This window comes from Stegodyphus dumicola, chromosome 5 (assembly GCF_044657685.1).
Source record: "Stegodyphus dumicola isolate Sdum_Otavi_A_Nest chromosome 5, ASM4465768v1".
NCBI lineage: Eukaryota > Metazoa > Arthropoda > Arachnida > Araneae > Eresidae > Stegodyphus > Stegodyphus dumicola.
This window is the reverse complement of record NC_140772.1, coordinates 124,592,318-124,608,083: the sequence shown is the minus strand read 5'-3', so window position 1 is coordinate 124,608,083 and position 15,766 is coordinate 124,592,318. Positions and strand designations below refer to the sequence as shown.

The window sequence follows — 15,766 nt, the reverse complement described above, 5'->3', positions numbered from 1 at the left end:
CCTTTCCTTGCCATTTTATGGCAACCCTAAAACTGCTTTGCGGGGAAGCTATCTTACCGCGCCTGGACATTTCGTAACAATATGCAGCTTTCAAATGCATCGTAGTCTGGGTCACAAAGTATTCTTCCGAAACAAACGCATTTCAAATAAATAAAATCAAATTCTGGAAAATTTATATTAATAAATATATTTAAAATGCTCAATTCGAATGAATAAGTAGAAAATTTTAAAACAATCATCTGAAGAGACAATGCAACACAAACAATTAAAATAAAGGCCTAAAAATTTAAACATTACCGAAAATAATAACAATATAGTATAAAAAAACAATATAATATAAAGAAAACTATTTGAAAAAAAAATAATAAACGATTCACCTTTTATTTAAACTACACAGTTCGAATGAGTAAATAGAAATTTTGAAAACAGTTATTTGAAAGAAACCATTCAACTTAATTAAAATGAAATTCGAAAAAGAAAAAAAAAATATTTAAAATAATAACATAAAAATATAATATAAAGAACATTATTTGAAAGAAAGAACGATGTGACTTTTCCCTCTCGCGAACAATGTAAAAAAGAAAAGGAAAAATAGGTTGCCATATATTAAGAATTTCTCCAAATGAACTATTCTTGGCGCAAACTGAAAACAAGACGCCAACATAAATTTTTGAATTTCTCCGTAAATTTCACACCAAATTTTACAAAATTTATTATTTTGGTATAATTTGAGTCGGGGAATCGAAATATGTAAAAAAAAATTAATATGTTATTTCAGAAAAAATCCAATTTTGTGTCAAAATACCTATGTTAGAATATTGCTATATATAAATTTAATATATATCTTAACTCGCACTTTCGAGACATGAAGAACGCAATTTGAATTTTATCAATCGGTCGAGTAGAACGGGAGATATAGAACTGTCCACCCCTTTTTTTTCTCAGTGTACATAAAATATGGTTAATCCCCATGTCTCTTAAAGGATGGATAGATGTGGAGTATTATCAGAGGCATCCTGTATGTCAGGAAAGATGGCCAAGACAATTCCTTTCTATTCAGAAGAATTTCTATTCTTCAGTCTTAGAAACAAGCTGACGTAATGCTGTTTCTGTAGATTTACCGGGTTGATTGTACAAGGTTACTATACAAGGGATATGAATTACCCAGATATTCTCTCATATGCCTGTCAATAATTTTCTCCATAATATGAAGAAAGGGTGGTGCTACTTTGGTAGACGATTGGCGATTTTTGGGGCGAGCGATGCGACTTATGGTAAACCCATTTGCTGGACAAGTTATTTATGGTAACCGATACTTTGTTGTCATTTTATTTAAAAAATAATGCATTTTATTTAAATAATGGTTAATCCCCATGTCTTAATAATGTTAAATAAATAATAATTTTATTATGCATAAATTCAGTGTTTCAAATATTATTTATGGTTTCTAAATATTAAAAATCAATTTAATTTTGCATTTTTATTTGAAATAAAAATTTTATTGTTTACGATACTATCATTTTATGTTGTGGAGGATGTAATCAATGACGTCACCTTACTTTAAAAGTAATTGGTTTTAATATCTGTAAATTTAATCTAATGTTTTAAACATTATTTATGTCTGTTAAATATTAAAATACAATTTAATTTTGCATTTTTAAAAAAAAAATTATATTATTATGTATGATTATTTAAATAATTTAATTCTATGCGTGACCTAATCATCTCCCTGATTGGTTACAGAATATTTGAGCATTAATGAGCTGTAATCTGCTCACTGATTGGTTTCTGAATATTTGTGCATTACTGCGCCATTTTAAAATTTTATTCATCTCTTCAAATTTAGCTTTCATAGCGAACGGACATATCCCTTTCAAAGATGAATGTTGTTATTGGTAAGTACCAAGAATTATTGGTATCAGAATAAAAAAATTGTCCTTTGAGACCTTATTTTGGCCAACCTGGCTTTCCTAATCAAAGATTTATTTATAAATTGTTACAAGGGTCAGAGGAACTTTATTTTAAATTTTTGGAGGAAACCTCGCTAATCAGCAATTTAACATATGTTTTAATGTTAAATAATTATATCCTGTAAAACTTATTTAAAAATATTTTAATATTTTAATTCTTTTAAACGTCGGTATGATGTTTTTATTGTGTGTGTGTGTTTATGGCAAAGCCTCGAGGGCTATCTGCCTAAGAGGAGGAATGCCTTCGTGGAGGACTTTCTAAGGGAAACTGGCTCGTATACACGTTACACATGGGGAAAACCACGAAAACACCCATGCAGCCAGCCCGTTCGCGGGATTCGAACCTCGGACCGAACTACCAGTGTTCAGCGACTTTACCGCTCGGCCGCTGGTGGGCCTATGATGTTTTTAATTCGATATTCAATTTAAGTAATATTTTAATCCAATTAAACGTTGGCGCAATATTTTTATAGCGGAGTTTTTATTCTATTTCTTTGCTATATGAAAGTAATAATTTAACTTTACTTTAGTATTTTATACTCTTAGTAAATGTATTTATTTACATTTGCCAACCATCTTAAAAAAACAACGTTTTCAACAAAAAATAATCCATTATTTTTAACATATTAATTTTTTTAATATTTCGAATACTTTACTATGCGTAAAATACGTTAAAACAGCGTTTTTCAAGATGGATGACGATTGTAAAAACCGCGCCAATGTAAATCGCCAAAAATCCGTGCAATCGTCTACCAGAGTAGTACCGAAAGGGTGATAGGTCGGAAGAATTTAGCCTGGTAAAAGTTATTTTTGCAACTTTTAGGAATGAAAACAATCCTTCTTCCAAGTCTTCTGCCATACTTTCGGAATGTATTACAGTGCCAGACTGGTTCTATAAACTCGAGTCAGCACTGGGATAAATATTTCCTCTGCCTTTTGGATCATGATGGGCATAATTCCATCAGGTCCAGGGCTTTTGAGTGATTTGAAGGTGGATATAGTCCACGTAACATTATTATGATTAAGAATATTTTTACCATAGGTCCATTGACTTCTAGTAACTATTTTTGCGGAGTCAATGAAATGCTGACCTTCATTGCTGCACACATACCTAGCTCCTGGAAAGTGAGTTTAGCTATAATTTCCATAACTTCTTTATCAGTGTTAGCAAAGTTACCATCCTCATCCTAAAGGGTACCAACCAAAATTGGCGCACTTTTTCTAAGGAGTCTTTGGAGTTTAGCTCCTTCAGAGAAAGAATCTGTCTCTTCGCAGAACTTCCTCCAGGAGTCTTGTTTGTTATAGTTGGTTAAGGCTTTTTCTATAATTATCCGATTCACCATATTTCTTTGCTTTACTCAAAAGTTCTCTAACTACTGCCCTTTCAGTTCCTAGACAGTCATTTCACCAAGGACATTGGGTTTCTGCTCTCTTAGTGCGAATTGGACAATTGCTATTGTATGAATCTAGAACATTGTTATGCAGACATACTTCTAGATAATAATTGTTCCTAATAGGTTTACTCCATTTCAGCAAGCCTCCCAAGTTCCTTCTGGAATTCTTTCCAGTCTTTCCTCATGGGGTATCTGAATATTCGATCAAGAATTAAATTAGAATTAATTTCAAAGGGGATGTTTTGATGGTCTGAGCCTGACAGTCAACTTTCCATTTTCTGATATTTTTACTAGTTAGCTTTGTTGCAATAGTAATATCAATTACTTCAGATCTATTAGAAGTAATAAAAATTGGATCGTTGCCCACATTTGGAATATCCAAATTATAATTAAGGTAAAATAACATGCCGAACAAGCATTAATTTAGAAGTCAAACAACAAAAATCAACGTTATATTTGCAAATTTTCACAGATAATTGCCAAATATAACGCTGATTTTTGTTTGACTTCTAAATTAATATCCAAATTATAATTAAGAATAAATTCTGAAACGCACTCACCTGTTTTGTTTGTGCTATCCCAGAGCACATGGTGAGCATTGCAGTTCAGCCCTAGGACTTTCTGAAAGTTATTTTCTGCACAAATTTGCATAAGTTGGTGCAGAGATTGATCAGGTAGAGCCATCTCTTCACAGGGCAAGTAAACAGAGCCACAAAACATTTCTCTGCCACATTCCTCCGAGTTGAGTCTGAATTTCACTGCCATTAGGTCCCTATGAATAAATTCTATAAGAGGAAACACTTCAGTGTCCTTATCTAAAAAAATACAGGTTCTAGCCATCACTATTAAAATCATAGATTAGCCTACCCTTTGTTCCTTTAAGGTCGCTGATTCTATCCCTGACAATCCAGGGTTCTTGTATCAAGGCCAGGTGTCCTCAGCAAGAAATTTGCTTTTGAGGTTAGTGGTACCACTTCTAGAGTGATGGATGTTGGCTAGAACAACCTTCACCCCTATCAGTCTTGGTGCATTTGTCCAGAACTTTAGCTTGTACTTGGAAGTCCGATATAAAATTTATATCCTCTTCTACCACCAACAGCTGCATCCATTCATTCCTTGTTTTGAGAAGAAAGGTGTACCTCAGAGGTTTTGCCTGCAAAAGCAGAATTTTTAGCTATATTGTCATTTTCAACCATATAATTTTCCGAATTTTGTATTTAGATAGTTAATGTTAGTAGAAGTATAATTAAACTTGTTTTATTTCCTGTGCAGTGCAGCGTGAGTTTTAAGAGTTCTATGCCGGAAAAGTAAAAATACAGAAGCACGTGCATTTAACATTGAATAAAAGTTTATCTCGATAATTTATATTTAATTTGAATAAATATAATTGACTACTACGTTAGCTGTAATCGTAATTCTACTTTTTTGCTTTCCAGAAATCTGGAGAAACAAATTTAGTAGTATTTCTCGTGACCGATTTAAAGCTATAAAAAGCCAGACAAAGAACATATCAGCTCAGTTGTTTAGTTAGCTGCTGTTGTTATTTTTGCGAGTTCAGATCGGATTAGCTTTCTCTTTGCATTGCGTTGTATTATAACGTTTTTATTAGTTTAAAGGATAACTACTTATTATATTGCGTGATATTTTGAACACATGTACGAATATCTCTGAAGAAAATTCCAGCATTCTATTATAACGTTTTTATAAGTTTAAAGGATAACTACTGATTATATTGCGTGGTATTTTGAACACTTGTACGAATATCTCTGGGGAAAATTCCAGCATTCTGTTATATTTCTTTTGATAAGAATACATTTTATTAGCCTATTGTCGGATTGTGCATTCAATCTATTACGAACCCATACGCACGCAACAATATAAACTAGCAAAGAAAATACAGGATAAAAAAGGTCCACTCAGTTATTGCCTGTTGCTGGCTAAGGCAAAATGTTCCAGAAGTTGCCATGCATTCTAGAGGCTCCGTTGTTGTTGTTGTCTTGTCCATATTACACGAAACAAAGTTTGCCAGAGCCTACTCCGAAGAGAGATTGGACTTCCCCAGTTTTGAGGAAGAGTACCCGGGGGGAAAGGATCCGGGGGGGGCCTCCCACCTCTCTCCACTCCCACTAATCCACACCATGGAGGTAAGAAAGGAAGGAGTGGCCAACCGGCACTAGAAGTGAAGCACTGCTTCGAAGCTTCGGTCACCAGATGGGGTGTTCTTTGTTTACATCCAGAAGCTCGCTTGACAGTGTTCTGATAGTATTTCGACACACGACAGTTTCATACAAATCGAAAAAGGGACACTTTCGCATGAAAGAAACATTCATAGTGTGATGGATTTGTATAGTTTAGTGACATTTACGCAAAAATCACATCTTAACTAACAACAGTTATTTTTCGATAACTAACAACAGCGATTTTGATTATGAATTTGTTTTATAAAATTCGGTATGATTGCACAAAATTTCATAGTTCAAATCTTAAAATTTGATGTATTACAGGCACTAAAAATTACTGGCGAGTTTAAACGGAGAGTTCGGCATAGATTTGCTGCAAGAGGATAGTTTGGTGGGGAAACTCATATTCGCTGATGAAGTGAAGTTTCATTTAGGTAGCAAAGTGAGCAGATATAATTTTATGCTTGGGGAGCAGAAAGCATTTTCTCAGCCCAAACCAAATGAAATGTGTTTAGAGGTTTTTCCGTCTCACAACCTTACAGATTTTTTATTTGGTGTTACCCAAAACATAAATATGTTTTATCTCCATTTCAAGCGAGATTTGCGACAAGTAAAGCAACAGTCATACAAGCAGTTGGCTGAACCGATCAAATTATATTGTCTCAGCTGATCAAGCTATGTATAGAGTTTTATGTTTAATAACAAGTTATCTTGTTTTTTGTCTTTACTTGCACTTCTGCTTTTGTCAGTTTCGACCAGAATGCAAATAAGTTAAATATATAAGTGTTTGAGTTGGAGAGATAGTTTTTGGTAGCAAGGATCATTTTCCGAGTTCATCCTCCTAGCGAATATAGTAGTTATTCTGCCTGTAGCTTTCCTAGCCGTAACTGTTCATGAGAGTTTTAGGGCCTGAGCTAAAGCTTGCAGGTGTACTTTATCTTCTAAACTAGTATTTTAATTTTATTTGAACTGTAGCTTCTGACTTTATAGGAAACTACAGAGATTTATTTTCTGTACTTAACCACTGGGCTGACATAAAATACAAAATATTCTTTCAGAATTTGAGTTTAAGATGGCACGATGGCATCTGACTGTCTTTACGACTCCAGCAGTTAACAATTAAAATGGGGTGGGTCCCTACACCTGTGTGACAAAAATTCAGCCTTTTTTTTTTTGTGTGTGTATGTGGGGCCTGTACTATCCATTTTAGGCTTTGGGCATTCAAGGCTAGAAACAGTGGCCATTTTATTATGAGGGCTTCTAACAGGCTCCACCATTGCCTCCTATGAAGAGACAGACAATTTACATTCATGCCTGCTCCGGGATTCGAACCCGGGCCCTTCAATACGGCAGTCAGAGTCACTAACCACTTTCCTGTCTGGGTGGCAAAAAAATTCAGCAATTAAACTATTGCGTTGACATCTGCTATGCCAAAAGCCTCTACATCGGACATCTGTGCATATCCATAGAAATTTGGAGAGTTAAACTTTCATGTTATATCTGTATTTGTGAAATAAATTCATTACGTGCTAAAATTTAATTATTAAATTTAAATTAAATTCATTATTTTTTTCTTTCTGTACCATTAATTTAAATTTCTGCAGCCAGAAGTGTTTCTTTTCGTATCGTTAATTTCCTCATAAATCCACAGGTATGACTGCACAATTTGATTTTAGACAGTTGGAATATGTACCCAGCACAACATTTATATTTTACAAGAGCTGCTAGATTTATTAATGGTAGGTTTTCTAATAGGGCGACCGGAAAGTAATGTCGCTTTCTTACATTAAATTCAAACGAATAAATTTGTAACAAGTTTTTATTTTTAATCAATAATATAATCACTTCGTTATCAGCAACCTTTTGCCATCTTGTATGCCGATTTCAATCCCACACCGATAAAAAAATCAATTGGTTTTTAAGTAAAATCTCTCTAGATGGCATTTTGGACATCATCCAAATTTTCAAATTTTTTGTCACAAAGAAAATGTTGTAGGGATTGGAATAAATGGAAATCCGAGGGTGCGATATCGGGCGAATATGGTGGGTGAGGTAGTACCTCCCACCCCATTTCATTATATTTTTCCAGTGTTCGTCTTGCACAGTGCGGTCTTGCATTGTCGTGTTGCAGAATGACGCCTTTTCCGTTGGCAATCGCCAGATATTTTTCGATTAAAGATTGGTTCACTAGATCCAATTGTTCACAATAAAGGTCTACGTTAACAGTTTTTCCAGGTTTCAGCAATTCAAAATGAACAATTCCGCGAATACTCAATCAAACACACAGAAGCGCCTTTTCAGAATGTAAACCCTTTGTAACCCGTATTAAAACTGCCTTTTGAGTTTTGGATTATCATATAGGATTTTTTTTTTTTTTTTTTTTTTTTTTTTTGTCTCCACTAATCAAACGATCAAAACACGGTTCTGTATGGTGCCGTTGAAGCAATACGTTGCATGTGATAGATAGGTTGGCTTTGTTCTTTTCGGACAGATTTTGGGGGACTCAAACACCTGCTTTGCTTATTTTTCCATTCTGCTTTAAATTTTCTTGGATGGTCGACCAAGGTTGGTTAAGAGTGTTTGACATGGATTTGCTTCCACTTCTGCCCTTAGCATGTTGTTGTCGACATGTGCAGAAACGATATTACTTTCCAGTCCCCATATTATATTTAGGTAGGCCCGGTTGTGCAGTGGGTAACGCATCGCGCAGCAGTACCACAGGTCCAGGGCTCGATACTCGGGCTGGGCAAGGTCGCCCAGCCCGAGTCAGCCTTTCATCCCTTGATTTCCATCACTTGGGTCGATAAAATGAGTATCAACTTCGCTTGGGAAATAAACACTGGGGATCCTGCGACGAGTTGACCTCTTGTTCAGGGCATATGCTTACGCACCCTGGGGCCCACGGTCAATAAAGCAGATTTCGGGCACTGCAGGCCTTGGCCCATTAGGGCTGTTACGCCACTGTGTTTTAGTTTTTTATCTATATTTTGAATTATTGAGGCAATTTCAAAAATGTTCGATGACAGGCAATATACTGATTATTTAAAAATTCAGGCAGGTTTTCCTGGTTATCATATTGAAACAGTGCAGAACTCGAGACATGATGAATGATACTAGTGATCCAGACACCACTGAACTTGCATTCTTCTTCTTTTTTCATGACTTATTCTGTACTGGACATCAATAAGTCATTCCGGGGCTTTGAATATTTGATATCAATGGTAAATGTCCAAAATGTTTGATTTCTTAAGTCAGAATTCAAACGATTCAAATGATGAAAAGTGTTCTTAAGTTTCGTGGAATTTAAAAGTTTTTCTGAAGCTTCGAATATTTTACTCTTAGAAAAAAACAAAATCTTACTTGTAATCCAGTTTGAATGTAGTAATTTAGTTCACTTAAGTGCTTACTTATTTTAAAACCATGCAATTATAAAAGGGGGAAAATAAAAGAAACTAGAAAAGAAAATACTTGGTTTTCTATTTGAAAGAAAAACGCTCATTTGCATCTTACAGTAGCTTCAGATTTATATTTTGTTAGGGTATGAGAAATAAGATTTTTTTAAAAATTTATTGTTAACCATACTGATTTTTAAAAAAGTGAAAAATTCTCATTAATTTATCTCAAAAGTTTCTTTGTATTCAAAATCCGGTCTGATTATTTTTTTAAACCATATAAATTGGATTTGCTGCTTTTGGAAAATCTGCCGCGGCTCTCAAACTTCCATGAAATGTTTAATGAGGCTCTTAGCAATTTGGCCATCACTGATACATACTTTAGAAAATATATTTTTTGGGACATGTGATTGTCAGTTTGTCAGTCATACTAATTTAATTTATTTTTATCATTAGGAGAGTTTATTGTAGTAAATTTTGTTTGAAACTCTTTAACTTTTTATTAATTAATTAATTTTTCTAGAGGATGAATCTTCACAGATACGCCATGTCAGGGTTTCTAGAAAGAGTAGAACTGCAGTTGCACGAGAAGATAATTTAATGTCATCTTTACGAAATGATGATGAAGAAAGTGATCATGAAACTGCAGATAGTTTAGAAGAAGATACAAGCATTGAGAAAATACTTGATCCAAGAGAAAAGTTCCTAATTTTTACTACTGGCTCCTTAACGTACACTCCTCATCAAATAGGTTTTAAAAGAATCAAGCCTTTTAAGTGCGTAGAAATGAAAATGTACTTTTTTTATTTGTTGCTATTTTGTTTGATATCTTAATTCCAGTATTGTTTCTTTGTGGAAAATGTGTCTAAAACATTAGATATTTCTTTATCAGTTAGTTTATTTGAAATGGGTCTAAAACATTAAATATATTTAATCTTATGAGTTGGTTTACTTTATTTGAATAACAAGTTGGTTAACCTCCAACACTTTAGCCCTAACGTGCATGAAGTGCTGAAAGTTAAATAAATTCTAAATTAAACTAAAGGCATGTAACTGACTTATATACTAGACATTTTTATTTGAATATTAGTAAATAATTTAATTCTTAAATATTTTAAAAGTGTATACTTGAAAAATGTTTTAAATTGAGCTGAAGATTCATAATTTTTAAGTTTCTTTGAATTTTGCATAAATAATGGTATAACGTATTAAATTTGATGTAATGACTGGAATATATATTGAAATACGTAGATTTGCTGAAAGAGTAACCGAGACACCTACCTTAATGCAGAGGCTTGCAGAGAGGCAAGAAAGAAACCACGCACCTACTATTTCTCCCAACTGGCTTGATGAGCAAAGTGTCATGCACTTCTTTGATAAAATCGATCATGTTATTGACCTACATGGGCACATTATTGGAATGGGATTGTCTCCTGATCACAGGTTTGTAAAAAATTAAACATGTAGAAATTTTTCGATGTGTTTTCTAAAATAAAATTTTGTGCATGTATTATTTATGTATTATTATGCTTAACTTGCATACATACTTTTATACATTTTCTGTATGAATAATATTGTGCCTTATAACAGGAAATGATTTTAAATATTACTTGATCCATCTCGAAGTATTGTATAGAAAGAATTTATAAAGTATGAAATTTCAATATATTTATTTTTTGTGTGATAATGTTCCTACTTTAATCACTGAAAATAATAATTATAATATATTTTTTCCTTTCATTATCAATTATGAGCAATTTATGGAGCATCTAAGTACCAACAGTAATAATAAAATTAAAATGTTTGATGAGATGGTGTTTTGTTAAATTGTTTTTTCTGTGTTATGTTGTAAAACATGTTATCTTTCCATCACTTAACCGTTTTGTAAGCATGGTAGAATTCTGATAAAAGTAAGCATAGTATATCTCTGAAATACCAATTCATTTTCCTTTATTAAAACACTAAGACATAAAAGAAATGGGTTAATGGGGGTATGGTCCCCTCTTACAGCCATACAGGCCTCACAGCCTGATGCCATATTGAAAATAAGGCAGTTTATCAGTACCTGTGGCAATTGGTCCCACTCATTCAGCAAAGCTGTTTCAGTTCCTGTATGGTTCTCGGAGGGGGGTTGCGAGTTGCAATTGCCCTCCCCAGAGCGTTCCAGACATGTCCTATAGGTTTGAGGTCTAGAGACCTGGCTGGCAATTCCATCCGGCGAATATCCTCACCCTCGAGAAATTCGTTGACCAGAAGAGCTCTATGGGGTCTCGCGTTATCATCCCATAAGATGAACTCGGGGCCCACTGCACCCCGGAAAAGGTGAAAATGAGGCTCCAAGACTTCATCCCTATCTATACCTCACACCAGTCACAGAACCTCTGTCAAAGATGCGGAAAGGTGTGCGGCCATCAAACATAATGCCTGCCAAGACCATTACACCACCCCCGCCATAATTGTTGATTTTGTGGACTAAACGGAGCCAAGCAAGATTCGTCCAAGAACCACGACGGCTAGAGAAGACCGCTATTTGTCTATTTTAGCAAGGAGTAACAGAGGGGCTACAGCTTCTCAGGTCTCTTGGGGTCTGCATGCAGCCACAGAAATCCCATGTAACAAGGGTGACTGTTTCCAAATGACTGAATGAGATAGGGTTGTTTGCCAGAAGACCGGCTGTTTGCGTCCCGCTCGCGTCTACAGACAGGAGAGTATGAATAGCATGGTGCAGGCAGCATAGTGATTGAAACACAGAGCAATGGGCAACTGCTCTGTTCACCGGCGAGTCCCGTTTAGCCTAATAAAATGAAAATACTCAAAATTACTTACTGTCACCAATTTTTTATAAAAAGAAAAAGATTTTCGTGAACGTCTACTAAAATATAAAATAAAACAAATTAATCAATTAAACATGAGAATGACATGAAATTACTGATTAATCAATAAGTTCAAAAAGTTCTCATTAAATGTTGGAGTCGATAGTTCAGTCTATAATTCTCATGTTTGTTCAGAACTTCTAGAGGATATAAGAGTTGAATGGATCTCTTAATTTGTCCTTTGGACGTTTTAATTAAACAAGAACGAACATGTTGATCTCATCCTCTATATAACTCTACTACCACACCAAGCTCCCATAAGAGTTTGGACTTTGTAGACTCTTCCAAAGGAACATCTCCAACTTTTAATTCTTTACTAAGGAGTATCTGAATGGTGGGTCGTTGCAAGTCAAGTAGGTATTGTACCTTCCACCTTTTCCAGAGACGTTCTAAAAGTCTTGTTTGTCGCACTTGTCTTTTCATCAGATAACTTTAATTCGAATTCTTGACAATCATATCGATAAAATGAAGTGGATAATTATCATTTTTTCAACCAAAGTTGAGAAAGTGTGCTGGTGTGAGAGGCTCTGGATCTATTAAGTCATTGTAAGTTAAGGGTCTTTGATTTATGACATATTCAACTTCTGTCAAAACAGTAGGCAACTCTTCAAAATTTAATAGGTCTTTGCCAAGTATTTTTCTCAAACAATCCTTCACAGACTTCACTAAACGTTTGTAAAAGCCTTCCCACCATGCAGTACGTTCTGCAATAAATTTCCAGCTCATTTTTTACAGGCAATAAAATCTTGAAATTTAGAATCCTTCAGTATTTTTGAAAATACTCGAATTTTCGGTTTACCTTTTGAAAGGTTTTGACATTATCCGAATAAATTATGTCACAATATCCTGGTCTTGATACGAATCGTCTTAAAGCCATCAAAACATTTTCTGTTGACATACTGGAGACTAGCTCTAAATGAAGGCTCTGGTAACGGCACGGGTGAAAAGAAAAAACTATGTATGATTCATTAGTTCCGGTTGCTAATCTAACCCAAATCGTGCCAGCAAAGTCGGCTTCAGAAACAAGAATTGGTGAAGTCTCAATTATTATGTCTTTTGGCAGCTGTGCGGTCATCTGTTGAGCAGGTTTTGCTGTATACTTTCTACAAATAAGACAGTTTCTAAGTGTCTTCTTCACAAGCTGTCGTATTTTGGTATCCAGTATTCTTTTCGAAGGCTCGTCCAAGCGGCTGTAGCTCCACTCTGCATCAACTTGTCATATTCTCTTTCAATAATTAGTTCTGTTAATTTTGAATTTCGAGGCAAGAGGATAGGATGTTTTCCTTCTTCGGTGCTGAACTCGGAGAATTGTAATCTTCCTCCAAGCCGCAAAATTCCTTTATCGTCTAAAAACGGGGAAAAGGAATATACGAACGACTTCTTAAATATGCTTTTATCAGTTTCTAATGCCGAAATTTCCGAATTATATGCTATTCTTTGAATTCTACGAATCCAGAATTCTTCTGCTTCTTTAAGCTCTTCAGCTGTGGGAGCATCTAACAAGTTTGCAAGTTTTCTAGTTTTATAAACGAAGCGTTTAATCCAAGCTGTTATTTTTAGTATTTTAATAAGGTGTACTTGGAAATATCAAATAATTCATCTTTCTCTCGTACGATAGATTTGTACTGTTGGGCACAAGTAAATCTCTTCCTATATTCTAAATTTTCTTCAATTACCGTCTACATTATGAGGGTCAACATTCTGAAAACCTGAAAAGCCAGGGTGGTCCATGCCACCAAAGTTGGCAATTTCTTAAATTAGCAACAGTAGTTCCTGGTGATATGAGGTCAGCTGGGTTCTTTTCCTGTTACAGCCGAAAACATTGCGGACGAAAATGTCGCAGAGAAAACAACGCAAAACAAAAATGTCGGGGTACAGAATATCGTGAGAGTAAAGAAAGCAAAGAGAAAACATCGCAGCTCTAAAACATCGTGGTACAAAATATCGTCGTCGAAAATAAAGCAGCTCAAAAACTTCGCAGTTTAAAAATATTGTCGTGGAAAATATCATCGTGTAAAAAATAAAGCATCTGCAAATCATTGCATACAATAACACCGCACACATGCGTTTTTCAGGTTTTAAAAGTTGTAAATGCATATTCGCATAGAGATTTGGAAATCCAAGAAATGTTAACGACACTTTAAGAATAAACAGAAACAAAACAAGGTATGATTTTTACCAAAACAATATCAGGTTAATGTGGTATAATATTTAATATTATTGCCCGCACTAAAATTATATTACATGGAATGGCAACAGTCATTCTTAGTTTAACTATTGTTCTTACAACTTAACATTTGATGTTCTGTTTTATGTGCAGTTTTAGTTGATTAAAGCTTCATTTCAGCTTCTTAAGAAAAGTGGTTTATTATATTTACAACAATTTAATCAAAAACTAACTTTATTTATTTTTTATTTTATTTTATTTTTATTTATTTTATTACTATTACTATTATTATTATTATTATTATTATTATTATTTTCAAAAATGGAAACCGCTTTGAAACCAGAAAGATTTGATATTGACCCTGCATGTGTTGGAGCAGAATCTAAATGGAAACACTGGAAAAGAACTTTTTCAAATTTTCTCACACAAATGAAGGAGGCAACTAACGAAAGAAAACTACAGCTGTTATGTAATTTCGTATCTGCAAGTGTTTGTCAATACATTAATGATTTACAATCGTGTGGTAATGCAATTAATGTCCTAGATTCATTGTACATTACTAAAAGAAATTAAATATTTGCCCGGCACTGTTTAGCATCTAGATTTCAGCAAACGGGTGAGTTTGAACATTTATAAATATTAAACCAGTTGAGCAAGGATTGTGAATTGAAGTCTGTTACTGCAGAAGATTATAAAAATGAGTATATTAGAGATGCATTCATCCGAGGTTATCACAATTCTTAGTAAGTCAAAACGCCAAACTGAAGAGGATAAAACATTCATATCTACAGAAGTAAGTAAATTACTTAAAGAAGGTGTAATTGAACCAAGTAATTCTCCTTGACCTAAACAAGCTTTTGTTGTGAAAGGAGAACATCATAGACCCAGAATGGTTATAGATTATTCGCAAACTGTAAACAAATTTACTATGCTTGATGCTTACCCTCTTCCCAAAATTGAAGAGCTGATTTCACAAGTATCAAAATATAAAATATTTAGTATAATTAATCTCCGAAGTCCTGTCACCAGGTTCCTATCTGAGAAACACTATACAGCGTTTGAAGCTGATGGCAAACTATATCAATTTCTATGTGTTCCATTTGGTGTAGCAAATGGAGTTGCTTCTTTCCAAAGAACAATTTATGAAATAATAGCATAATAATAACTTGGAGAGATTTATGGTTACTGCTAAGAAGTATAACCTAACCCTGAATGAGGAAAAATGTACATTTTCCACGAAATCTGTAAAATTGTTGGGCTACTCTATAGCTAATATTAAAAACCTGATCCTGATATACTGAAGCTGCTGATGGATTTACCGATTTCTAAAGATGTAGGATCTCTACAGCAAGAACTGGGAATGTTTGCTCATTATCGCCGTTGGATTCCCAATTTTTCTGAAAAGATTCGCCCTCTTTTGACTAAAGGACTTCTTAGTAAAGATGCCGAGAAAGCTTTCAGTTCCCTTCAGAGAGATAATAGCCAAAGCTTCTGTAGCTGCAATTGAGGATAATATACCATTCAGAGTTCAAACTGACGTTTCTGAATTTGCAGTAGGAGCAACCCTGAGTCACACTGCTCGTCCTATAGCTTTCTTCTCTAGAAAACTAAATTCTTCAGAACTAAAACAGTCATCTATTGAAAGAGAAGTATATGCTATTGTCGAATCTTTACGAAACCGGAGACACTATAATTGGAAGGCACTTCAAAGTTTTTACCGACCAAAGATTCGTGACATTTATGTTTGATCAACAGCAGTCCAGTAATATTAAAAATGTGCCCTGGAAATA

General features: G+C 34.4%; 1 protein-coding gene across 2 annotated transcripts in view; it reads left to right on the top strand.

The window, feature by feature from the left end:
* The window catches only part of Fbw5 (F-box and WD repeat domain containing 5), a 111,942-nt gene that overhangs the window by 74,997 nt on the left and 21,179 nt on the right, over positions 1 to 15,766 (top strand). For both annotated transcript variants that reach the window (XM_085817024.1, XM_085817023.1), the window contains 2 exons: positions 9,460 to 9,712; positions 10,188 to 10,379. In XM_085817024.1, coding sequence (XP_085673150.1) covers positions 9,460 to 9,712; positions 10,188 to 10,379 — 445 coding nt within the window. The remainder of the gene's footprint in view (positions 1 to 9,459; positions 9,713 to 10,187; positions 10,380 to 15,766) is intronic.